This window comes from Budorcas taxicolor, chromosome 7, assembly GCF_023091745.1.
Source record: "Budorcas taxicolor isolate Tak-1 chromosome 7, Takin1.1, whole genome shotgun sequence".
NCBI classification, from domain to species: Eukaryota; Metazoa; Chordata; class Mammalia; order Artiodactyla; family Bovidae; genus Budorcas; species Budorcas taxicolor.
In genome coordinates, this window is record NC_068916.1 from 14,917,144 (window position 1) to 14,940,088 (window position 22,945).

A 22,945-nucleotide genomic window follows, 5' to 3' on the forward strand; every position below is an offset into this window, starting at 1 on the left:
GCGAGTCCAGGGGAGGCTGCCAAAGTGGGAGGGCAGTGCACAGGCTCGAATGAGCCAAGACCTGCAGGGCTATCCCAGACCTCCCACCCAGGCACATTGTCCCAAGAACCAGCCGGGTCTGCTTTCTTTAAAACCATTTACTTACAAACTTTAATTCAGCAAAGGTTTGTGTGAGATTGGGGAGGAGACAGCCCCCCGGAGTGGATGTGGACGCCGAGTCAGGGGAGGGGAGCTGGTGGCCCAGCTGGCCAGGGTCACAGCCCAGGGTCACCTCAGGCTAACAGGTCCTGCTGGTGGGAAGGGGCAGAGTTTATCTGCACCTTGTCTTATTTTCCAGCACTGGGCCATAGGGAGGCCAGCTCTGGGTGATCTGGCTTGGGGATGACAAGGCAGGGCTCATCTTCAACATGGGGGAGAGGACAGAGGCTCAGTGAGATGCACAATGCCCGACAGACAGTAGGACAGCAGGGAAACTGGGTTAAGCTGGCAGAGAAACCCCACCCCGCACCTAGGCCTGGGCAGAGAGGGCTGGTGGGACCGGTTTGCCAAGACCAAAACTTTGGCCTTCTACTGTCCCCACGATCGGGGACCTTGGGTAGAAGGGCCCGATCCCCAGGCCAGAGCCATTTGGTCCTGAGTCAAGCTTCCGGAGCTCAGCATCTGAGAGGCTCTGGCCGGCGGGGTCTGGGGCCTGGCTTTTAAGGCATCAGAAGGCAAGGGGACTATGGTAGGGAGCAGGGGACCCGGAGCTGGGGTACAGGCCAGAGAGGGCAGGCCAGGGCAAGAGACAGCCATGCCTGCAACAAGTGTGGGAGAAACAAAAAAGGGCTGAGCCATTTTAAACCGGAAAGTGTGGAATGGAGGCCCAGACATGCTGGGCCTTGAAGGAATCAGAGCTGAGGGGGGAGGGAGGGAACATCCTGGACTGTTTAAAAATAATAAAAATTAGAAAAGGAAACTGAAGTCAATTGTCAAAGTTAGAAAAGGGGGGACAGTCTCTGATCCTCACGGGAGGTCAGGGAAACCTCCAAGGCACTCGAAAGGCCAAGATACAGGAGCAACGAGGCAGGAGGGGGACTCCCAGAGAGACGGACACAGGCGGACACAGTGGCAGGGGGGAGGGGAGAGAGAGCAGGCTGGTGCCCCTCCCTCTTAAGGCTGCAGGGTTTCCATGCTGGGAGCAGGCCAGAGGTGCAGAGTGCTCCCAGATGCCCCCCGCACTCCTTGGGCTCCTGCTGGTTGGTCAGCAAAGTCTTTCAGAGATTTTTCTATTACCCAAAGGAAAAGAAAACTAACAACAAAACACCAGAAAACCCCAAAGCGATTTGGTGCAGGCCTTTGAGCATCTCCAGCACTTGGCCCTTTAGAAAATCCTCTTGCGCTTCAGGTAGGAATCTGCGTAGTGGCCACCAAGGCCCTGGGAGTGCTGGCCCACATAGCTGCCTTCTGGACTGGGCTCGGGTGAGGGCAGCAGGTGGGCGAAGCTGCGTTTCTGTCCACCCAGTGGGGTCTGGAGACAGAGGGGAAGGGCTGGTGGGTCAGGGGCCACCCAGGGGCCACCACTCCCCAGCCCTGAGGGTCCCCACCCCCTGCCCGTACCTTCAGCAAGTGGCTGTGGCCATTGGGCCCAGGGCCGAGGCCCAGGAGCCCTTCTCCAGAGCCCAGTGGGGAGGAGCCAACCACCTGGGAGAAATGGGAGATGTGGGATGGGAGAGGAAGCAGCCCCTGGAGCAGAGGCGAGGGTTTCATGTTGAAATCCTGCCGCTGCCAGTTACGAGCTCAGACTGGGGGCTGATTATGTCATCCTTCTGGGCCTCAGTTTCTTCATCTGTGGGTTGGGGCTATATCACCCACACCCTAGGCTGCTGGGGTAGGAAGTGAGAGGCCCAGAAGCCTGGGCAGTACTACATGCAAGACATAAGGCTTGAGGAGGACAGCCTGTTTTAGCTCAGCCCTGAGCAAAACTGACCCCTGCCACCCCCCTGGCCATGACACTGAAGGCCCCCGGGGCCCTATGCATGCTGGTTGCCCCCGGGGCCTCGTTCTCAGTGGGCGGGGTGGGATGGGGTGGGGGGCGGGTGGGGGGGTCGCCTCACCTTGTTAAGGTGGCTCTGCCTGAGGCCAGCCTGCAGGCCGCTGGTGAAGCAGGACGTGGGGGAGCCCGCATAGAGGTGGGAGAGGGGCCCGGCGCCACCTCCGCCGCCCCGATCGCCAAAGCCACCGGGTGGGGGGGACATCTGCAGAAAGGAGGCCGGCTGAGTAAGGCAGGTCACTGCCGTGCCACCCACTTTGGGAGGTCCCCCAAACAGGTCTGGGCTCTGGCGCCTAGGAGAGTGTGTGACAATGCCAGCAGAGGGGCCAGCTGGCCCTTCCTCCTCCGGGGAACCCCAGGACCACTACCACATGCATGAGCACAGGCTGGCTAGCTGCAGGATGAGGCCCAAGTGGAACAGGGAAGTCACTGCAGCCAGGGCTGCAGCCCCAGCCTACTGACTGCCAGACACATGAAGGAAGCCACTGCGAACCCCCACGACCCAGCTGAACTGCCTGGTGACTACAAATAACTGCCCCCTGCCCCCCGCCACAAGAGTGAGAATAATAAAATATTTTCTGTTCTAAGTCACAAAGTACTGTGACTGCTTCTTATGCAGCATGAGCTAACTGATACATCCAGGAGGTGGAATGGACAGGGAGGCTCTTACTCTGTGTCGGCTGGGTCCGTGAGGCCCAAGGGTTGGCTCCCGTGGGTGGGAGAAGAGCCGCCGAGGTCCCACATCCTGAATAAGAGTGGGAGAAGCATGTTGAGTGTGGGGGGCGGGGGTGTGTCTATAACCAACCTCACCTAAATTCAGTTCCACAGCACAGCTGTCACTGGGGAAGTCTGCCCCCTCCAGGAGGGGCCAGACTCTAGTGCCTGGGGCAAACTCAGCAAGCAGGGTGGGGCAGTGACACAGAATTGGTGCCTGGTCCCAGGGGGTGGCTGCACCTGGACCCCAGAGGGCTGTGAAGGTGTGAGGCAGGAGCTTGGAGTCTTTTAAGGCAAGCAGGGCACCCAGGTGCGAACTCTTGTGGTCTCAGTATTTTGTCACTGGCATTTATCTCGTTTTTTTTTTTTTTTAAATCCAGTGTGGGCCAAACTCAACACATATGGCCAGTCTGCAACGTCTGGCTTAGAAGTCAGAACCGTAGAAGGAGCAGTTCTCCAGGGACCGAGATGGGGACTGCAGAGGGGAGCAGTGAGAAGGACAGACAGACAGACAGGAGGCTGAGCCCTCATCTGTAAAGGAGAAGCAGACGTGTGGCCACAGGCCTCTTGGGAGAGAAAGACTGACAGGAAGCAGGGTTTGATGATGCGCAGAGACAAACAGACAAGAGACTTGAGCGCAGGGACCACGTCTGGCATGTTCCCTCCTGTCTCCCATGCACTCAGCCCAGCCCAGCAGTTAGTGTTAGAAAGATGTCGGACTGGAGAATGACGTGCTCTCGGGACACAGGGCCTTTGGGAGGGCTGCCCCCAGGGTGGCCGCATATACTTACTGAGGGGTATTCGAAGCCATAGCTGTCGGGCAGCCCTGGTTCGGGGGGTAGGCGGGCGCTGGAGAGGGGGCTGAGCAGGCGGGACTTGAGCTGGAAGGCTTTGCTGCTGCTGCCACCTCCACCACCGCCTCCGGGGGCTGGGGGGTGAGGCAGGGGGCCCTCAGCTGGGCGGCGGCTTCTCCCAGCGCCTCCCCAGCCCCGGGCCTCCTTACCCGCCAGGTTGCTGGCTGGGAGCAGGCTGTGTAGGTTCAGGTAGGGATTCAGGGGGATCCGGAAGTCCTTGGGGGGCTCCCCCAGCAGAGAGACCTGTGGTGGGAGGACTAGATTCATGAGGGCTCCTGGCAGTGGAGAGCCCACAGGGCAGGAGGCTGGGGTGATGGCTGGGCACTGAGTGGGGCCTTACCCCAGGGGGCGTTGGCAGAGGCCCGCTGTCTTTCTGGAGGCCTCTGAGGCCTGCACCTCGGAGCCCCACGGGGGCGGGGGGTGGAGTAAGCTGGGGTGCTGGAGGACCCAGGCCCATGGGTTCCCGGTCACCCCCAGAGGGGCCGAGCAGTGGCGGCAGCAGGGGTGGTGGCTTCCCTCGCCGGGGTGGCAGCTCAGGGGGCAGGCCCCCTCCTACAGAAAGAAGAAGGGTGTCAGCAGCCCAACCACACAGGACCCCTTCTTCTGGGGCCTGCGAGCCTCAGCTTGGACCAGGGCCACTAAGTTTTGGACACTGAGTAGCATTCTCGCAGTCCATCAACTTCCAGGACATCCGTGGCTCCCCAAGGAGGCGGGCACCATGTGCTCAACTGACAGGTTGGGACTCAGACAGGTTAGGTCACTTGCCCAGAGCTGCACAACTGGGAATGTACCACACCCAGGGAGGAGAAGGAAGGGGAAGTGGGATGAAGCCCAGAGAGATGGGGAAGAGGGAGTTGGCATTACCTGCAGACAGCTCCCCGAGGAGGGGGTTGGCTGGCTGGGCCCCAGGCTGGAGAGTGCCCAGAGGAGAGTCTCCCAAGATCCCAGGTTTCTAGGGACAGAGGATAGTGAGCTGGAGATAAGACAGGGGGTCACAGGCCCAGCCCACAGCCAATCACAGGCAGACACACAGGGCATCTCCCAATGTCTGTGACACCCTGGCCATTACCCACTCGCCAACAGTGACCGAGGGCCTCCTGCATGCCAGGGCCTGCCCAGGTGCTGGGGAGACCCCAGGAACATGGGCCATGCTCAGCGGGTCAAAGCCTGTCACCCAGTCAGTTACTGTCAGCAATTCACACAGTGATGTCCACCAGTTCACACCTAGTCCCCTTGCTGATTATCACAGACGCACAGGGTCTAACACACACAACCACCCTGATTGGAGATGCAGTGTGTGACAGCCACACGTAGATTCAGTCATTCTTATTCGCACAACAGCTCATGCCCACAGCCTCACCTGTCAGTTACCATCAGACACACCCAAGCCACTGACTTGGCCCCAGTGAATCAAACTGGACAGGGTGGTGTGTGTTTCTGTGTGTGTGTTGTGTTTTTTCTTTTTTTAATTTTTACTTTATTTTACTTTACAATACTGTATTGGTTTTGCCATACATTGACATGAATCCACCACGGGTGTATATGGGTTCCCAAACATGAACCCCCCTCCCTGTGTGTGTGTTTCTGTGTGTGTGCTGTCGTTTCAGTCCTGTCTGACTCTGTGACATTAAGGGCTGCAGCCCGCCAGGCTCCTCTGTCCATGGGATTCTCCAGGCAAGAATCCTGGAGTGGGCTGCCGTGCCCTCCTCCAGGGGCTCTCCCTTGCCCAGGGACTGAACCCGCGTCTCTTAAGTCTCTTGCATTGGCAGCTGGGTTCTTTACCACTAGCGCCACCTGTGTGTGGTATGTCAGTTTTTCCGTGTGCGTGTTGAGGGAGTGGGGACAAGAGGCCCCTCTATTCCCGTGGGGCCTCGGCTTTCACTGTGTCACTTCCTGAGCACCTGCGAACCAGGCCCCCAAGGACACAGTCCGAGGGCCCACAGCTGGTAGCTGGTAAGGTACCGGTTGGCAGAAGAAGCAGTGTTGGAAATGGAATCATGAGGGGCCGCGGGATGTGTGTGAGGAGGGAGGCTGTGGCTCACAGGCCTGAGGTTACCTTCTGACTCTGGGTCTGGAGGGCAAGCTGCAGCAGCGCCGTGGACAGGGCAGGCCCGTTGAGCAGTGGCATGGCTGGGGGCGCGCCCAGGAGGCCTAGGGGGAGACCCAGAAAATGAAGTGGTCCCAGGGTGGAACCCCCCCACCCCCACCTGCCGAGAAAACACAGCGCCAGGCCCATTGAGAACATGAGGACAACTGACATACCCCAAGAAACAGCCTGGGTGATGAGCTCCCCCCTCACCCCCCAGGGAAGGACAGTCCCTCCTCCATGACCCTGCCCCCTTGCAAGGGACTCAGGGCACCAGCTCCCTTGGCGAGTGTCATCCCAGACCCTCTCTGTGGGCTCGTGTCACTCGGAGCTGAGACAGCAAGAGCCCAGGGAGGTGCCCAGTTCTGAGGATGCTGGGCCTCCCTCGCCTTACCCTGCTTGCCACCCGCACCGCCGTGGAGCAGGGGGTTGAGCAGCAGCTGGAGGGAAGCGGAGGGCCCCAGGTTGTTGAGCAGCTGCAGGATGTTGGGCTCTGGCAGGAGCCCTTTGCCCCGATTGAGGGCCTGCAGAGAGGATCAGAGGGGCAGTTCAGAGCCCTGCCTAACTCCTTGGCTCCCCCATGCCCCTCCTCTGGGGCACCCACCCCCCCAGCACGCACTCACCGTGGCCTGGGCAGCAATGAGAGCGGCCAGCATGCTGCGGCCAGGGGGCCCGGGGGCGCAGAAGGAGACGCGCAGATGGCTGCCTCCCAGGGCCAGGCCGTCTGCCCGCTGCTGGGCCTCCTCTGCCATCTCTGCCGTCTCGTACTCCAGCACAGCAAAGCCCTTCAGCTGCCCGTCCTGGCCATATGCCAGCTGTGGAGGGGAGAGGCAGTCGTGAGCACCAGGGTGGCAGTGACCACCATCAGCCGAAGCGACAGCCGTGACCAGATGAGGATTCTGATGACAGTAACCCGCAGAGAGAGAATGGACTCTGGGCCCTGTGCTGCCCAGTGCCCAGTTCCTGTGTTAACTCATCGAACCTGTCAACAGCCCTGGGAGGCTGTATCCTGCCCATTATTCCAAGGGGACAACTGAAGCTCAGAGAGGTCAGCATGTTCAAGGTCACACTGCTGGTGGGAGGGCAGAGCCAGGCTTCCCACTGGTCAGAGGCACCAGGCCTTGTGCCAGTGCCTCTTGGGGACATTGCCTGGGTTTCTGGAGTACACGCTGCAGGGCCTGGAGAGGACGGGCTGGTGGTAGAAGCAGGTAGCTCTGGAGTTCAGCCCAACCGCATGCCTCAGGCCGAGGATGCTACGGGTGCAGCTGGGAAGGGCACACAGTCTGATGGTGAGGCAGATAGCCACTGAGCTCGGGTTGAAGGCTGGTAGTGCTGGCCAGGAGGGTGGGGTCACACAGCCAGTGTGTGGCAGAAATAGAGATGTGATCAGAGGCCCCTTCACCTGCCTTAACAGCAGTCATTTGGTGCTTCAGGCCCTCACCCCTCGATCCTAGGGGAGGATGTGTTCCAGGCCTTTTTAAAACTTTATTAGCTACGCTGCACAGCATATGGGATCTTAGTCCTAATCAGGGATCAAACCCACACCCCTTGCACTGGAAGCACAGCATCTTAACCACTGGACACCAGAGAAGTCCCTATGTTCCAGGATTGAGACTGTTTTGGAGATGAGAAGAGGGAGCTAAACATACCCTATGTTATGTATCAGTCACCTCCACGGGGTTCTGGGGCACCCTGGAAATCAAGCTTGAGAATAGCTTGGCAGCAAGATGCAAAGAGGAAGGCCACAGATGACCTCATGTCAGTTTAGCTCAGATAACAAGACTCTTGGTTTTCAGGGCGTTGTGGCTGCTAGACACTTGTCCAGGGCTGTCCCAGGGTGGGCAGATCCTGGGAGAGCATCTGGCTGGGCCCCACACGCCCATGGGCCAGGGGCCACAGGTGCTGTTTCACTGCACCTCGGATACAGGTGGTCTCGGCACACCCACTTTGCAGGTGAAGTAACTCACTGCAATTCGGGAGACTCCAGTTCAATCCCTGAGTTGGAAAGATCCCCTGGAGATGGTTACCCCCCAGTATCCTTGCCTGGAGAATTCCATGGACAGAGGAGCCTAGCGGGCTACAGTCCATGGGGTCACAAAGAGTCGGACATGACTGAGCGACTAACACTACTACATAGCACTCATAGTTTTTTAAGCAACTTTGCAACAAAATGAACCAATTAAGATATGTAGGGACATGGGGAGGGAAGAGGGGGGTTCAGGATGGGGAACACGTGTACACCCGTGGCAGATTCATGTTGATGTATGGCAAAACCAATACAATATTGTAAAGTAATTAGCTTCCAATTAAAATAGATAAATTTATATTAAAAAAAAATATGTAGGGACTTCCCTGGTAGTCAGGGCTCTGAACTTCCACTACAGGGGGGCAAGGGTTTGATCCCTGGTCAGTAGTGAACTAGGATCTCACTAGTTCTGTGCGGCCAAAAAAAATTTTTTTTAATGAATAAATACAAATGACAGGTATATTTGTTTGTTGTTTAGTTGCTAAATTGTGTCCGACTCTTTTGCGACCCTATGGATTATAGCCCGTCAGGCTCCTCTGTCCATGGGATTTCCCAGACAAGAATACTGGAGTGAGTTGCCATTTCCTTCTCCAGGGGATCTTCTCCACCCAGGGCTGGAAGTTGCCTCTCTTGCTTGGCATGCAGGTTCTTTACCACTGAGGCACCTGGGAAGCCATACACACACACACACACACACACACACACACACATACATACATAAATTGACCTGTTGATAAATGACAGAGTGAACCAGACTAGGCTGCTATGGGCTTTCCTTCACGTACTCCTCTTGATCGTGTCGGAAATAAAATGCCCCCAACATGGGCAGCAAACTCCCTTATGGGAGGCGGGGGTGCCCAGTTAAGAGCGTGGGCCCTGGGTCAGCTGCCTGATTGTGACTCCCAGTCTGTCTATTTCTGGCCAGCTTGGGGAGGTCACTGCAAGCGCCCATCCATGGCCCCTGGTTTCCTCATCTGTAAGATGAGACCATCAGCTGGATCCACTGGATAGGGTGGCTGTGGGTGGGGGCCTAGCACCCACTGGCCCAGGCAGGGCAAGTTTGGCTTTCAGCCCACCTCTAGTGAACACTTCCCCTTTGCTGCCGGCCAGGCCCTGCACCAAGGCCTGAATGGGCTGCTTCTCACAATCACATCCATCTCATCTGATGAATACAGAAAGGGGTCAAAGGGCAACCGAGGCCGTGTGGCTCCTAAATAGGGGGATGGAGGCTCAGACTTTGACCTGGTTAACTCCCAAGCTCAGGCTCTGTTCAACAAGGATGCCCTGTGTGACTGGGCTCCTTGGAGGCGGTCACCTCCCGGCCAGGGAGTCAGCAGATAAGCGGGGGAATGAGTGAGCAACCATTCACAATAACCCAGGCACAAAGCAGGACCAGATCCGTTCTGAGATGGGGACAGCCACACCCAGAGAGAGAACCTGTAACTGCTCATGGCCTTGCCGCCTTCAATCTCTAGTCAGTGGCTGCTGACTGTAAGTATATGTCACCTGTGTCCTGAGTCCCATCCAGGGCCTGGCACACAGTAGGCGTGCTGCAAAAGCAGCAGCAAGCAAGGAGTGGGGTTCCAACCAACACCGGTTCCCCGGCACCAACACCCACAGCAGCAGACCTGGGCTCTGAGCCCATATCCCAGCCTCCTCCAGGGTGGCCTGGGCTGCCTCTGCCCACCCTGGCTGTCTGTCCTGGGATGTGTCAACTGATCTCCCCCTTTATCCTCGGTGTGTCCCCACCTGAAAGCACAGATGACTCCTGCCCCTCTGGGCCGTTATGGGCAGGGTGGAGAGAGAGTAGTTAAGCCCAGTGTGTGCTGAAGGCATGTCCACTTTGGGGGCCTGGGGGCTCTCTGAGAGCTGGCCCTGGCCTATTCTCGCCCCACTGCACCTGTCACAGGGCTAGGCACCCTTACAGAAGGGCCTGACAAGTGAGACCGGAATGAACCAGGGATTGTTTTCCTAAACCACTGCATGAGGGCCGAATCTCTACTTACAAGGATAGGAAGGAAACCAAGACTAAGAGAGTGAGTGACCTGTCTGGGGCCACAGGGCAGGGCTGGGATCTGGCCATGTGTGACTCAAAGCATTTTTTTTTTTTTTTTTACAAAAGTAGCCTTGTTTGCATTTTTCAGGGGGAGGTTAAGCAAGTCGCCAGAGGGTGCGCAGGGATCTGAACCCCAGCCATCTGGCTCCTAGCTGGGCGGTCACCCACTGTACCACATGGCCTTTCTAACAAGAACACCATTCAAAGTGGCCTCACCGCTGCCTTACTGAAAGGAACCCAAAAGACTGGAGAGAGCAGGTGACCCACGCGGCCCCTCCAAGGTGCTCTGGGCTTCGCATCTGCTCCCCCAGGTCTCTGCACCGGGCGCCGGGCTTACCTGGCAGAAGGTGGGAGTGTGGACGGCTGACAGCGCCCGGCGCAGGGCATCTACATCACTGAAGCCGGGTGGCAGGCGGTCAACACAGAGGCAGCGCGAGTGGAGCAGGGCAGGTGTCAGCTGCCCGGCATCTGTCCAGTGCACGTAGAGGGTGCGTGGGCCCAGGGGCTTGCCCAACAGGTCTGACTTGGCGCGGGCGGCCGAGTCCTTCTTCATGTACTCGGCGAAGCCGTAGCCCTTGGAGTGACCAGTGCGCTCACTGTAGACCAGGAAGCAGCGCTCCAGGCTGCCGAAGGGCCGCACCAGCTCCTCAAACTGCTGCTGCGTGAGACTGGGGGGCAGGTTGGCCACGCAGAGCAGGGCGTCCGTGGGCTGCAGCTGCACCGAGAGCTCCCGCTCCCGCAGGCGGCTCTGGTGGAAGGTGCTGATGGCAGCCTCCGCCTGCTCCCCATTCAGCAGCGTCACAAAGGCTGCGGCAGGTGGGAGCATGGGGTCAGTGGGGGCCCCCGAGGGCCTGCGCCCCTACCCCATGCCTGCCCACATCCACCTCCCTCTAAACCACACGTGACCTCAGGAATACTGAACCACCAGGACATCATGGGCACCAGCGGATTGGAATAGTCGCCAGCTGTAAGCAACAACAGCCAGTGTTGCCTGGCTCCTCCAGGCTTGCTCCTTACAACCCATGGTGACGCTCACGCACTGGGGGCCTGCCCCATCCTAAGAACTACTGTGTTGGCCAAAAAGTTTGTTTGGTTTTTTCTATAAGATATGCCACGTGGTAGTGGTTACCCATGTGGTCCCTGGATCCTGGGTTTCAACGCCAGCCTCTGAGTGGCTCTGAAGTCTGTTTCCTCCTTTGTCAAATGGGAATAACTTCCTCCTCACAACCACTCTTTCCAGCAAGGAAATGGGCACAGGGCAGTGCCCTGCTCACTGGAGAAGCCTGGACTTGAACCCCGGCAGGCTGCCTCCCAGGCACCCACAGTTTTTAAGATGTTTTAATGCTTCTGGCTTCACAGCCAACTCCAACAGGCCATGTCCAATTTGTTGGTGAGAAAACTGAAGCTTGGGAGGGTAAGTCACTTGCCTGTGGCCAAACAGTGAGGACAGACCAGGACAAGAACCCAGGACTCTCAGCCTCTGGGGCCCAAAATCTTACCCACGACCCTAGCCCACCAGGTAGGCCTCGAGGGGTCGCCTATCCTCAGCTCCTTCTCGTCCATATTACAGACTGCAGGCAACGGCCCTGACAGGTTTAACACCTGGCACAATGCCTGGTGGACACAGATATCCTCCATGCTGGAGGCCAAGACTAGTCCCTGTTCCCATAGAAATGACGACCGCGTGGAGGCAGGCGAGCGGGTCAGTAGTGACAGTCTAGGGTGGTCAGTGCTATGATGGGGTCCGGGGTGTGCTTGGGCACTGGGAGGAGCTGCCCTGAATGGAAGAGACGTTAAAAACAGAGGGAATAGCCTGGAACCTGACACACCTGAAGAGATGGTAAGGCTGAGGTACCTCTTTGCGAGGTAATATCAGGAGGAGCTCAGACAGGTTGTGAGGAGACAGAAGCATGATCAGGATTAAGACCAGGTTTGATCAGATTTGCAATCATATCAGAGCTGGCTGCCTAGGGGAAGGCAGGCAGGGGAGTGAAATCGTGGAGGCAGAGAGGGAGGCCGTCATTTCGGCAGACATGTCTCCTAGACCCAGGGCAGGACAGACTGTTGCCCCAATCTGTCCCTCATCTTGGGTGCCCATCGTGGGGCATCCTTGCTGTTTCTCTTCCAGGCTACCCAGCAGATACCTGGGTACTGGGGACCCCATCCCAAACATTCCCTCTGCCGGCCAGTCCCCCAGGCCTGTCTGATCTTCTTCAAGTCCTCCAGAATAACTGGTGCCCTTCCAATCCCTTGGCTCCCATCTGGTTCATGGACCCCCTCTCTCTGCTGAACGTTGGGCCTGAAGTTCAGGAGACACTGGGCCAGGACTCTCCAGCTTCAGGGACTGTCATCACCTGCCACTAGCCCCCCTCACCCCACCCCACGGTCCCACAAACCTGTCCCTTTGTACTTGTCCACAAAGCAGTACTTGAGCTCATAGTCTCTGAGCAGGTCGTGCACCTCCTGTGGAGACAAGCCAAAGGACAGGGAATCATGGAGAAATGAAGAGAGCAACCCAGCGGCACGTTCACGTGGACCAGCTATGAAGGCAGGTCAATCACCAGCCCCATTTTACAAGTGAGAAAACAGTTTCAGAGCAGTTGCTTGCCCAAGGCCATTGCAGCCATACCTGGCAGGGCTGGGAGGCAGAGCTCAGCTGTAGAACCCATGCTTTTAACCAACACAACACGCTCTTATTAGAGTCAGGTCAGTCTGAGTTCAAGACCCAGCTCTGCCCACAGGGAAGTTGTTTAACCTGTCTGAACCTCAGTTTGCAAGACTGACTCTTTCCAACAACCCTGCAAATTGAGCATTAACATGTCCATTTTGTAGATGAGGAAACTGGAGGCTCAGAGAGGTGAAGGAAATTGTCAAAGTTCAAGCAGCTGGTTAGGGCACAGCAGTGGGAATGCCACCCCTGGGTACCTGACTGGGGACCCTGTGTACTTAATAAGCCCACATTGTGTGACTTCACGTGCCTCCCCATTCCCTCCTACTGACAGCTTCCTGCAAGCCAGCTGCGGAGGCGAGGCTCTGGGGCCTTTTAGTGCCAGACACACTGTGCACCCTGCAGGAGATAAGAAACGTTTCCAGCTGGGAGATGGTGGGCAGTAGGAGGATGACTGACTCTATAAACACCTGTCTCAGATCTGTCCCCAAGTCACACCCCTCCCAACACTCCTAGGGTCCCACCACCCATGGGCAGAGAGAGCCAGTGGCAGGTGTGCTGGAGGGGCCAGGGAGCAGGGATTCTCCACAGGAGGGACAAAGAACCCATTCCATTGCTGAAGGGCAGGGCAGACTAGGTTCAGTCTTCCTGGGTCCAAAGAGCACTGGGAAGTCCTGCCCCATTTGGCGCCAAGAGAAGGGCACCCCTGGATTACCAAGGATCAGCCAAGGAGGGCTACATGGAACAATGCCCCTTCCTTCTCTGCAGGTCTGTGGCATGGGGACAGGAGATGACTCCATTTTTCCAAATTAATCCTGAGGCTTTTGAGGAAAAAGGACCCCTGGGGCTGCCTTAACTTCCGATCTACCCCTAAAAGGAATTCAAAAACGCTTGCTATGGAAAGGCACATTCTAGTCAATCATGAAGCTTATGGATATGAGATCCCACCACTCCATACTAGAGCAGGAACCAACTGGCGTCCCTGATTCCACTGTCCCAATCTGGCTGTTCATTCACTATCCCCCCAACAAGGCCAAAGCTGCCCGCCCCCTTCCATTCCCCGCCCCCTTCAACCACTTGGCTCCTTCCAAGCCTCTGGTCGCCCCTAGCAACGTCCTCCCTCAGTCCAAAGTTGGTTTCTCCCTCCATCTCCGACCCCCTACGACCCGCTTTTGGTCTCTCCCGATCCCGCGTGGACTCACCGCCGACGACCCCCACCCCCGGGCACGCCACCGTTGGTGTCGCCCGGTTCCCCCCGCGCACGCGCACGGTGGTATTTCCCGCCACGCTCCCACACGGCGCCCCCCCATACCTGGTTGGTCACGTCCCCCGGGAGGCCCCGGATCAGTATCTTGCGGCGGTTACGGAACTGGCGCTCGGTGTGTTCCAGGCGTTTCCGGATCTCCTCTGGATCTAGCGGCGGCAGTTCTTCTTCAGGCGCCCGGCGCTCCGCGGCATCACCAGCCTCAACCTCGGCCCCAGCCTCGGGGCTCAGCGGCGGCCGGTGAGTAACGGACACGTCGGCCGCCATCTTGGGAAACCCGGCGCCTTCTGGGACCAGCGAGCCGGGGCGGAGCGGCATAGAGCGGCAACGAGGGCGCGCCCGCCGATTGGCCAAGAGGAGCCCCGCCTCCCCTCGACTCTTTCAGGCCATTGGGTAAGGCCCGGCCCGCCTCTCGGTGTTCAAGCCCTGTCTGGGCACTACAGGCTCCGCCCTTTTCCGCTATCGCGATGTCACTCAATAGACTCGCGAAGCTGCGAGATGGAATCAAGCCACAGAGTAAGGATTTTAAAGCCTTTATTCAGATTCGAAGATAGATACAGCCAAGCCCCTGTCGTCTTTGCTCAGTATCACTGAGCTCAGGATAACTCCTCTGCCACAGTCACGGGCTATATAGACCTGAGGCGCCACCGGCTGCTTCTTGGCTTTAGGTGGTAAATATCACGTTGCCTCTGCACCCAGAAGACGTACACTGAGGCTGTAGCGAGAGTCACCAGGCCCAAGATTGCTAACACTCCCAGGGCGATGTTGATAGTGACCGGGTTCCGACCTGTGTGGAAAAGCGAAGAATAAATACGCTCGTCTCAGCCCCTCCTAAACTTGCCCGTCTAGGATAAATACGCCTTGCCGAGGCTCACCTTGAACGTCCATCATCACTAACATTTTGTCCATGCCCCGTGAACTGGCCGCCTGGCAGCTGTAGGTACCACTATAGTTTAACAAGACGAGGAATGGAATCCCGACGGGCACCTTAAACTTGGAGCCTTCCCGCAGACACTGTAGCTGGGGGTTCGGGTTGCCCCGGGCCTGGCACTGCAGGATATGCATAGTCTTTTCTTTCCACATCAAGCGTTGGGGACATTTAGCTCTGTCAATCGTGGGGCCGTCTGTGGGATCGCCAAATGATCAGACACCCGAGACACAATGGGGCAAGGGAGAGACAAGTCTCAAATCAAGGAAGCAAGGGATTAAAGGTCAGCGTGACCTACTCACACAGGACACGCAACTGGACGCTCCTATTACGGTGCAACGTCACCCCATGCACCTTGAGGGTGGCATTGCAGAAGAAGGTGCGCCTGTCGTCCTTCTCGGTGGCCGTTAGCTGAAGCTGGGCAGGCTGTCCTGGTACCGCGGCTGGAACTCCATCCAGCATGACCTGGACTCGGGGTCCGGCCGCGCAAGTCACAGTCACTGGGGTCCCCTCGGTGGCGTTAGACTCACTCAGGTTCAGGTTGGGTCCCTGGAAGCCTAAAGGCGGGGCATTGCCCGGGAGTTTGCTGACCAGACACCTCCCTTGGGTAAAGCCCTGCCCCCACCTGCATCCTTCCCCTCGGGGTATCCAGACTACCCCTTCGTCTACTCTGCAGCCCTCACCCCACCCAGTTTTAGGCACTCAGGCTCCTCTCGGGTTACTTAGGCCCCTGCTGTCACAGGTTTAGGCTTTGCCTGTGTGCCACGCCCCCTTTGACTAGAGGCCGTCTTGTTCTCTTGGGTCAGCCCCGCCCCTCATTTTCTGAGCTATTTTGTCTCCACCCCCTATTACTACTACTTTTACTATTGGACTTCCCTGTTAGCTCAGTTGGTAAAGAATCCGCCAGCAATGCAGGAGACCCCGGTTGGATTCCTGGGTCGGGAAGATCCGCTGGAGAAGGGATAGGCTACCCACTCCAGTATTCTGGCCTGGAGAATTCCATGGACTATACAGTCCATGTCACAAAGAGTTGGACACTTCCACTTTTCCTCTTACTACATGCAGTCACGTTCCGGGTCAGCCCCACCCCTCGCCTCCTGAGCAGTTTTGGCTCCGCCCCCCCTTACTGTAGGCGAACAAGTTCTCCCGGGTCTCTCGCTTCTCGACCCCCAAGGTTACGTTGCAGACAATATCTTGGGTGCCCTCCTGTTCGGTTTTCGCTGTGGCTGTGGCCGTGAGCGTGTCCGCGTGGCTCACTACTGTGGCATTCAGCATCTGGTTCCCCAGCGCCAGCTGAATATGAGCCTCCGACGCTGGGAACAGCCCATCCAGGCTGCAGTTAACAGGCCAGGAGGTTTCCATCTCCCAGAACCGGGGGAAAACGAGGCGCGGGGCGGTCTTGGGCATGGCTTGAAAGAAGGATAGAAGTGAGCAGGAGGAGGTCTCACAGCTGTGGAGATCCCTTTTCCCCATGACATTCATCCCCCTAAACCAGGGTCCTTCTTTCCCAGGATACCTTGCGGCCTGTGTCACCCCCTTTCCAGGACACACACAGCCTTCAGAAATTCCAAGGCTGTGAGCCTCCCATCTGAGGCTACCCTGCCCAATGGCCAAGGCATGTGTTCCTTAAAGCCCTGAGGGCCAGGCCACCCCATTCTCAGGAATTCCCGTGGCCAGGGAACGCTTACTCTGGCTCCACTCATCACCCACCATCTGCAGTTCTTCCCCTCACCGAAGGTTCGGAGCTTCCTGGGGGCCGAGGTGTTCTGGAAGAGTTCCAGTCCTTGGGACCGTAGGTCCAGTTCGGAGCGGCAGGAGAAATTGGTGCCATGGTCCTCTCTTCTCGGCTGCACCATGAACGTGACCTTGGCAGGCTCCTCCTTTCCCACGGGCTGCCGGCCCAGCTCCTCCTCCTGGCGCAGAAGCACCACGGAGAGGTGGTCCCGTGGGGCCCCGCCAAACACCAGACAGCTCAGGTTGAGGTGTTCACCTACCGGCTGCCAGAGGGGCAGGGGTGCCAGCTCCACACGCTCTGGGAACCCTGAATGGAGGTGTGTGAAGGGGAGAGTAGAACTTACCAGCCAGCCTGGCAACCCCCACCGTGGAGGGGAGCCCAGGGTGGCCCAGTGCAGGACTGTGAACTTCAAGTTAATAAACCTGCTGGACTTACTAGTGTGCTAGTATGTGTGTTTGCCATTATCATTAACATCATGATTATTATTTCCTGTTTTGTTGGACACCTTGGCAAGCATTGAAATGAATCAGTTTTTCTGTTCACAGTTAAGGGGGAAAAAAAAAGGCAAGGAAGAGAACTAAAGTTTATGGCCATTTATGATGTTAATAGTAATCATAAAACTTCCTGTTTACCTTGAGTTTTCCTTCCTCTTTCCAGATGTCATCTACCTTCATTCACACACCAACCAAGTGAAATCTCCTCTATTACTCTTCCCTTTTATGGACAGAGAAACAGGCCCAGCGAGGTGAGGTGATCTGCCCAAGGATGCGCAGCCAGGAAGGGGCAGAGCCAGGCTTAGATAGTGGGTTTCCCAAACTCCAGACCTGTGTGCCCACCTACCTCCATGACATCAGATCTAGGAAGTCCCCTGACCCCTCCTTCAGCCTCTGGCCTGGACTCCGATCTTGGCCTTTCCCAGAGCTTGGTGCAGTCCTCCCCTGTCTGTCCCAGGTGCTCAAAGCCTAGGGCAGCCTCTTGAGGGGGCTCTGTACAGTCCTGGGGGTACTCAACAGATCCAGGCTGGGTCCAATCCCAGCTGCAGCTGCAGTGGCCCTCAAAGGCACACATTCCAAACCCTGGGCCTCCCCTGGGGGAGCAGCTCTCAAGCCTGGCTCTGAAGCTGTCACAGGCCTGTGGACTGGCTTTCATGGAAAAATTTTAACATCTAACCATTTACAGGGCTTCTCTGGTGGCTCAGTGGTAAAGAACCTGCCTGCCAATGCAAGAGATTTGGGTTTGATTCCTGGTCCAGAAAGATCCCCTGGAGAAGGAAATGGCGACCCACTCCAGTATTCTTGCCTGGAGAATCCCCATGGAGAGAGGAGCCTGGTGGGCTACAGTTCACAGAGTCGCAAGGAGTCAGCAATGACTTAGCAACTGAACAACAACAAATGTACAATTTTAGAGTATTTAACAAGGAGGCCCACATTTTAACCTCCACTCGAGGGCTAGTGGTATGGTAGCCAATGATGATTATGCCTGGGCTCTCTATGGTGGATGAGGGGGCCCCCACGTGGCGTATTTGCCAATTTCTGTGGTGTAAATACTCCCACTTTTGGCTGATTTAATGGCACCCCACTCCAGTACTCTTGCCTGGAGAATCCCATGGATGGGGGAGCCTGGTGGGCTGCAGTCCATGGGGTCGCCGGGAGTCGGACACGACTGAGTGACTTCACTTTCATGCACTGGAGAAGGAAATGGCAACCCACTCCAGTGTTCTTGCCTGGAGAATACCAGGGATGGGGGGGCCTGGTGGGCTGCCGTCTATGGGGTCATGCAGAGTCGGACACAACTGAAGTGACTTGGCAAAGCCACTCAATGTTACACAGAGTTGGGAAGAGATGAGCCCACTGGGCTCTTGTGAGCCAGGACAAATAGGCTCCTGCACAGCACTGGACAGAGGCATCTCACAGTCACACAGACGGGGATACCCAGATACACACATAGGCAAATGTGCAGAAATACACACAAAGACACATATAGACACATACTGGCCCAGACATCCACACATGCTCAGAAACAGACGTACTCACAGAGATATACATGTGGGCACAGATACTGACACACATATGCAGACATACACAGAGAAACAAATCCAGGGGCTTCCCTGGTGGCTCTGTGGTAAAGAATCCACCTGCCAATACAGGAGACATGGGTTCGATCCCTGATCTGGGAAGATCCCACATGCCAAAGAGCAGCTAAGCCTGTGCACCGCAACTACTGAGTCTGTGCTCCAGAGCCTGCAAGCTACAACTACGGAAGCCCGTGCACCCTAGAGCCTGGGCTCTGCAACAAGAGAAGCCATGAGAAGCCCGAGCACTCCAACCAGAGAACAGGCCTGCTCGCCACAACGAGAGAAAAGCTTTTGAAGCAATGCAGACCCAGCCCAGCCAAAAATAAATAAATAAATAAATAAAAGTTATTTTTAAAAGGCACAAGTCCAGAGACACACGCAGGCACACACAGCATACAAACACATTTGTAGACATACAAGTACACTCACACGAAGATAAGGACACTCAGATCCACATGCTCACAGACATATAGGTACACAACCATGAATACAGACACTGGTGCACGCACAGGAAGAGCATACACACAGCTACAGATGTACACTACACTTTTCTGAGGCCTCACAAAACCATAGGCACCCTGAGTGATGTACTCAGCTATTTCCTAGTCTATTGGGTTCTTTTGTTTGTTTATTTTTGGCTGCACCACGTGGCTTGTGGGATCTTAGTTCCCCGACCAGGGACTAAACCTTGGACCTTCAGCAGTGAAAGTGCTAAGTCCTAACCACTGGACAGCCAGGGAACTCCCTGTCTTCTTTTAAATGCAGAGAAACTGGAAGGATTCATAAGAAACTGGTAACAGGGGGATATCAGGTCCAGAGAGGAAGACTTCAGCTGTGAAGAGCAGGGATTTGAGACCTGGACTCCAGGCATCTCTGCTCACGGACCCTGGCAAGTGACTGAGCCTCAGTTTCCTCATCTGTGAAATGAGGCTCATAAGTACCTCCCCAGCCCAGGCTTTCATAAGGGCTTTTGGGTGAGCACCTGTGTGTCCACACTAAAAACAGCCACTCACAGCCCACACTAGGTAAATCTCGGAGACTTGACACTGACCCCCCCTTTTTTTTTTAAATACTTTAAAATTTGGGAACCACATGAATTTATTACCTGTCATAAAAATAAAAGCAATAAGGGACTTCCCTGGTGGTCCAGTGGCTAAGACTCCATCCTCCCAATGCACAGGGGTTCAATCCCCGGTCAGGGAACTAGGTCCTACCTCCTGCCTGCCGCAACTAAGACCCAGTGCAGCCAAATAAATAAGTAAATACAAAAAAAAAAAAGAAAAAGTAGGGACTTCCTTGGTAGTCCAGTGGTTAAGAATCTGCCTTGCAATTCAGGGGACACGAGGTCAATCCCTGGTTGGGGAACTAAAATTCCCTATGCCACAGAGCAACGAAGCCCGAGAGCCACATGCACTCCAGAGCCTGCATGTCACAACTGCTGAAGCCCACGTGCGACAACCAGAGTCTGTGCACCACGAAGAAAGATCCCGTGGGCTGTAACTAAGACCTAACACAGCCAAACAAGATAAATAAATAACTATATCAAAAGAAATTTTAAAAATTGAATAAAAGACATGTCCCTTTTTTTGGCCATACTGAGAGCGTTCCACGGTTTTAGTTCCTTGACTAGAGATTGAACCCAGGCCCTGGGCAGTGAAAGCCTGGAGTCCTAACCATTGGACCACCAAGGAATTCCTGAACTATCATTTTTAAAATGCTTATTGGGCTTCCCAGGTGGCACTAGTGGTAAAGAACCCACCTGCCAATGCCAGAGACTCAAGAAATGCAGGTTGGATCCCTGGGTCAGGAAGATTCCCCTGGAGGAGAGCACAGCAACCCACTCCAGTACTCTTGTCTGGAGAATCCCATGGACAGAGGAGCCTGGCGGGCTACAGTCCATGGGATCACAAAGAGTTGGACACGACTGAGGCAACTTAGCATGCATGCACACACACAAAATGCTTATTGAGAACCAAAGGAGTTGGTTTCACAGCTGCTGCTTTGGCATGCAGTTGAGATGTACCCCTCTATCTCTGACTTTGTCTCTCTCTCTCTCTCACACACACACACACACACACACACACACCCAGGTCTGAGCTCTGACTGAGTGTCCTGGTCCATTTGTGCAAATTCAGGGCCCCAGCCCCACCTTGCTCCTCTGCACCATTGGTCATCTACCCCCACCACTGCCCAAGGCCATCCCACCTCCAGCCACGGCTACTCACCATACACTGTGATTTTAGAGAAACCCACCACCTGGGACTTATTGCAGAGGCCAGAGCAGAGAAGCTCCATGTCACCAGTCACGTTGGTGAGGCGGAAGGCTGCCCAGCCCAGGCCCCTGCTGTGGTGCTCCTTGGAGAGGGCTGTCTCCAGGGAGATTAATCCAGGGCTGGGGCAATCTAAGCTGCAGTTTACCATGAGGGGCTTTCCAAAAGGCACCACTGGGTCCTTCGGTTCCACTCGTAACTGGTACGTCTGTCCCTGGGCACCTGCATGAACAGAGTCTCTGCTGGGGGCTCTAGTGCCCCCCAGCCCACCCAGCTGCAGGTTCCATCCTTCAACGCCACCCCCCCCCCCGCCACCAGCCAAGATAGGAAGGTCTCTGCCTTCGGCGGTGTTTCAGTTTAATGGGAAAGACAGATGATGCATCAGGAACCAAGGAGAGTTGAGATGGAGGCCAGGAGGAAGTGAGTCAGGAAAGGGTTCCTGGAGGGAACCACTACGGTCTCTTTTTAAAGGGTCAAGGAGGATTTAGCCAAGTGAAAGGCAAGAGTGATCCTGGCAGACTGAAGAACATAGGCAGAGATCAAGAGTCCGGATGGAGCAGGGAGCGAATAAGTGCAGGCATGAGTGGTGGCTCGGACGGTAAAGCGTCTGCCTACAGTGCGGGAGACCCGGCTTCAATCCCTGGGTTGGGAAGATCTCCTGGAGAAGGAAATGGCAACCCACTCCAGTATTCTTGCCTGGAGAATCCCATGGTTGGAGCAACGTGGTAGGCCACAATCCACAGGGTCGCAAAGAGTCGGACACGACTGAGCGACTTCACTTTCACTTTCACTTGAGTGTTTGGGTGGGTAAGTGTCTATGCTGTGAAGGGGGCAGGGAACAAGTGAAAGGCAGGGACCTGGCCTCAGGGAGCCCTGAAGGCTGAGTTAAGGAGCCACCATTTTTCCCCAAGGATACTGGCAAGCCCCCTGACAGATCTGAGTCAAAGAAGTGTTGCCGCAGCCCTGGGCAGCAGGGTGTGAGGTGCACTGTTCTCCTTACCCTCCCCAACAACCCCCCATCTCCAGCCCTCCCCAGCTCACTGGGCCTCACCTGTGGGCAACTGACAGCAGGCAAGAAGCAGAAAGATGAGCAAAGTCCAGTAGACCCTGGGCGGTGGCCCTGAGGGCATCATGGTGGTCAGCCTGGAGGAGGAAGTTCCCTTAATGAAGTGCTGTGCACCGGTGAACAGGCAGGACCTCCAGGGGAAGGAAGAACCGTCACTGCAGCTAAGAATGCAGCAGTCCAGGGGCCACACCTTGCCCAGGATGAGGGAAGGGTAGGGGAATATTTTATGCCACCCCCTGGGAGTCCACAGTGAGGGTCTCAGGAAAATAGAGCGTGCTGGCGAGTCTCCGAGGAGTCTCAGAGAGGGCAAACCTCAGTTACACTCCTTGTCCCCAGATCAACCCACAGGAAGCGCTAGTGCAAGCAGCTTCCTTTTTTCTCAGTACTGGAAAGCCTGGAGGGGGGCAGGGGTGAAGGTGGTAAGACATCTCCTTCCTGTTGAACTTAGGTGAAAAAGGCTGTTTTGTTCCCAGAGAGGAAGTTAATGGGGATATCTGCACACTGGCCTTGAAGGAAAAAGGGTGGGATTTGAAGGTGACGTTTCAAGGAGTGAACAATGGGCAGACTTCTGGGCAGGGCTTCAAAGAGTTAGCAAGAGATCTCAACGTTCCTGGGAGGCAAATAAACGATTTGGGGGGGTGACAATGAAGGATTCCCTATGATGAGTAAAACTGTGACAATGAACAGAGCCCACATTTACTGGGGACTTGTGCCAGGCTCTGTGTTGGCTGCCAGAGTGACTTCTATAGGCTCCTTATCTTTCCAGTCGTCATGTACAGATGTGAGGATTGGACCATAAAGGAGGCTGAGTGCAGAAGAATTGATGCTTTCAAACTGCGGTGTTGGAGAAGACTCTTGAGAGTCCCATGGACTGCAAGGAGATCAAACCAGTCAATCTAAAGGAAATCAACCCTGAATATTCATTGGAAGGAATGATGCTGAAGCTCCAATACTTTGGCCACCTAATGTGAAGAGCCAACTCATTGGAAAAGACCTTGATGCTGGGCAAGATTGAAGGCAGGAGAAGGGGGCGGCAGAGGATGAGGTGGTTAGATAGCATCACCAACTCAATGAACATGAATTTGAGCCAACTCTGGGAGACAGGGAAGGACAGAGGAGCCTGGCATGCTGCAGTCCAAGGAGTCACAGAGTCAGACACGACTGAGTGACTG

At 55.9% G+C, this 22,945-nt stretch overlaps 2 protein-coding genes across 5 annotated transcripts; both read right to left on the minus strand.

Moving 5' to 3' along the window:
- Window positions 1-135: 135 nt before the first annotated feature.
- Window positions 136-14,018, minus strand: RAVER1 (ribonucleoprotein, PTB binding 1). Of its 4 annotated transcripts, none has more exons than XM_052642881.1 (14): window positions 13,749-13,971; window positions 12,165-12,231; window positions 10,106-10,575; window positions 6,310-6,501; window positions 6,081-6,210; window positions 5,657-5,751; window positions 4,465-4,552; window positions 3,941-4,152; window positions 3,750-3,843; window positions 3,538-3,674; window positions 2,703-2,777; window positions 2,097-2,237; window positions 1,600-1,683; window positions 136-1,510 (listed from the first exon to the last, which is right to left on the minus strand). In XM_052642881.1, the coding sequence occupies exons 1-14, from the start codon at window positions 13,965-13,967 to the stop codon at window positions 1,364-1,366; spliced, it is 2,151 nt and encodes a 716-aa protein (XP_052498841.1). In that variant the 5' UTR covers window positions 13,968-13,971; the 3' UTR covers window positions 136-1,363. The 4 variants fall into 4 exon arrangements, with proteins under 4 accessions (XP_052498841.1, XP_052498840.1, XP_052498838.1 ...); XM_052642880.1 differs by having other exon boundaries at window positions 1,600-1,725; XM_052642878.1 differs by having other exon boundaries at window positions 1,600-1,725; window positions 3,538-3,843; window positions 13,749-14,018.
- Window positions 14,019-14,243: 225 nt separating this feature from the next.
- On the minus strand, window positions 14,244-22,083 carry ICAM3 (intercellular adhesion molecule 3). Its single transcript, XM_052643771.1, has 7 exons — window positions 21,759-22,083; window positions 20,663-20,929; window positions 16,361-16,669; window positions 15,756-16,037; window positions 14,931-15,185; window positions 14,576-14,824; window positions 14,244-14,487 (listed from the first exon to the last, which is right to left on the minus strand). Exons 1-7 carry the CDS (start codon window positions 21,838-21,840, stop codon window positions 14,327-14,329), a joined length of 1,605 nt encoding a protein of 534 aa, XP_052499731.1. The 5' UTR covers window positions 21,841-22,083; the 3' UTR covers window positions 14,244-14,326.
- Between the last annotated feature and the right edge of the window lie 862 nt (window positions 22,084-22,945).

Coding starts and splice junctions, on each gene's coding strand:
- RAVER1 (XM_052642878.1), bottom strand. CDS start 14,018: ATGCCGCTCCGCCCCGGCTCGCTGGTCCCAGAAGGCGCCGGGTTTCCC. Junction 6,211..6,309: donor TCATTGCTGCCCAGGCCACG/GTGAGTGCGTGC, acceptor TCCTCTCTGCAG/GCCCTCAATCGGGGCAAAGG. Junction 3,844..3,940: donor CTCTGCCAACGCCCCCTGGG/GTAAGGCCCCAC, acceptor CTCCCACCACAG/GTCTCTCTGCTGGGGGAGCC.
- ICAM3 (XM_052643771.1), bottom strand. CDS start 21,840: ATGATGCCCTCAGGGCCACCGCCCAGGGTCTACTGGACTTTGCTCATC. Junction 20,930..21,758: donor CTGCTGTCAGTTGCCCACAG/GTGAGGCCCAGT, acceptor CTGTTCATGCAG/GTGCCCAGGGACAGACGTAC. Junction 16,670..20,662: donor CTCTAAAATCACAGTGTATG/GTGAGTAGCCGT, acceptor ACCTCCATTCAG/GGTTCCCAGAGCGTGTGGAG.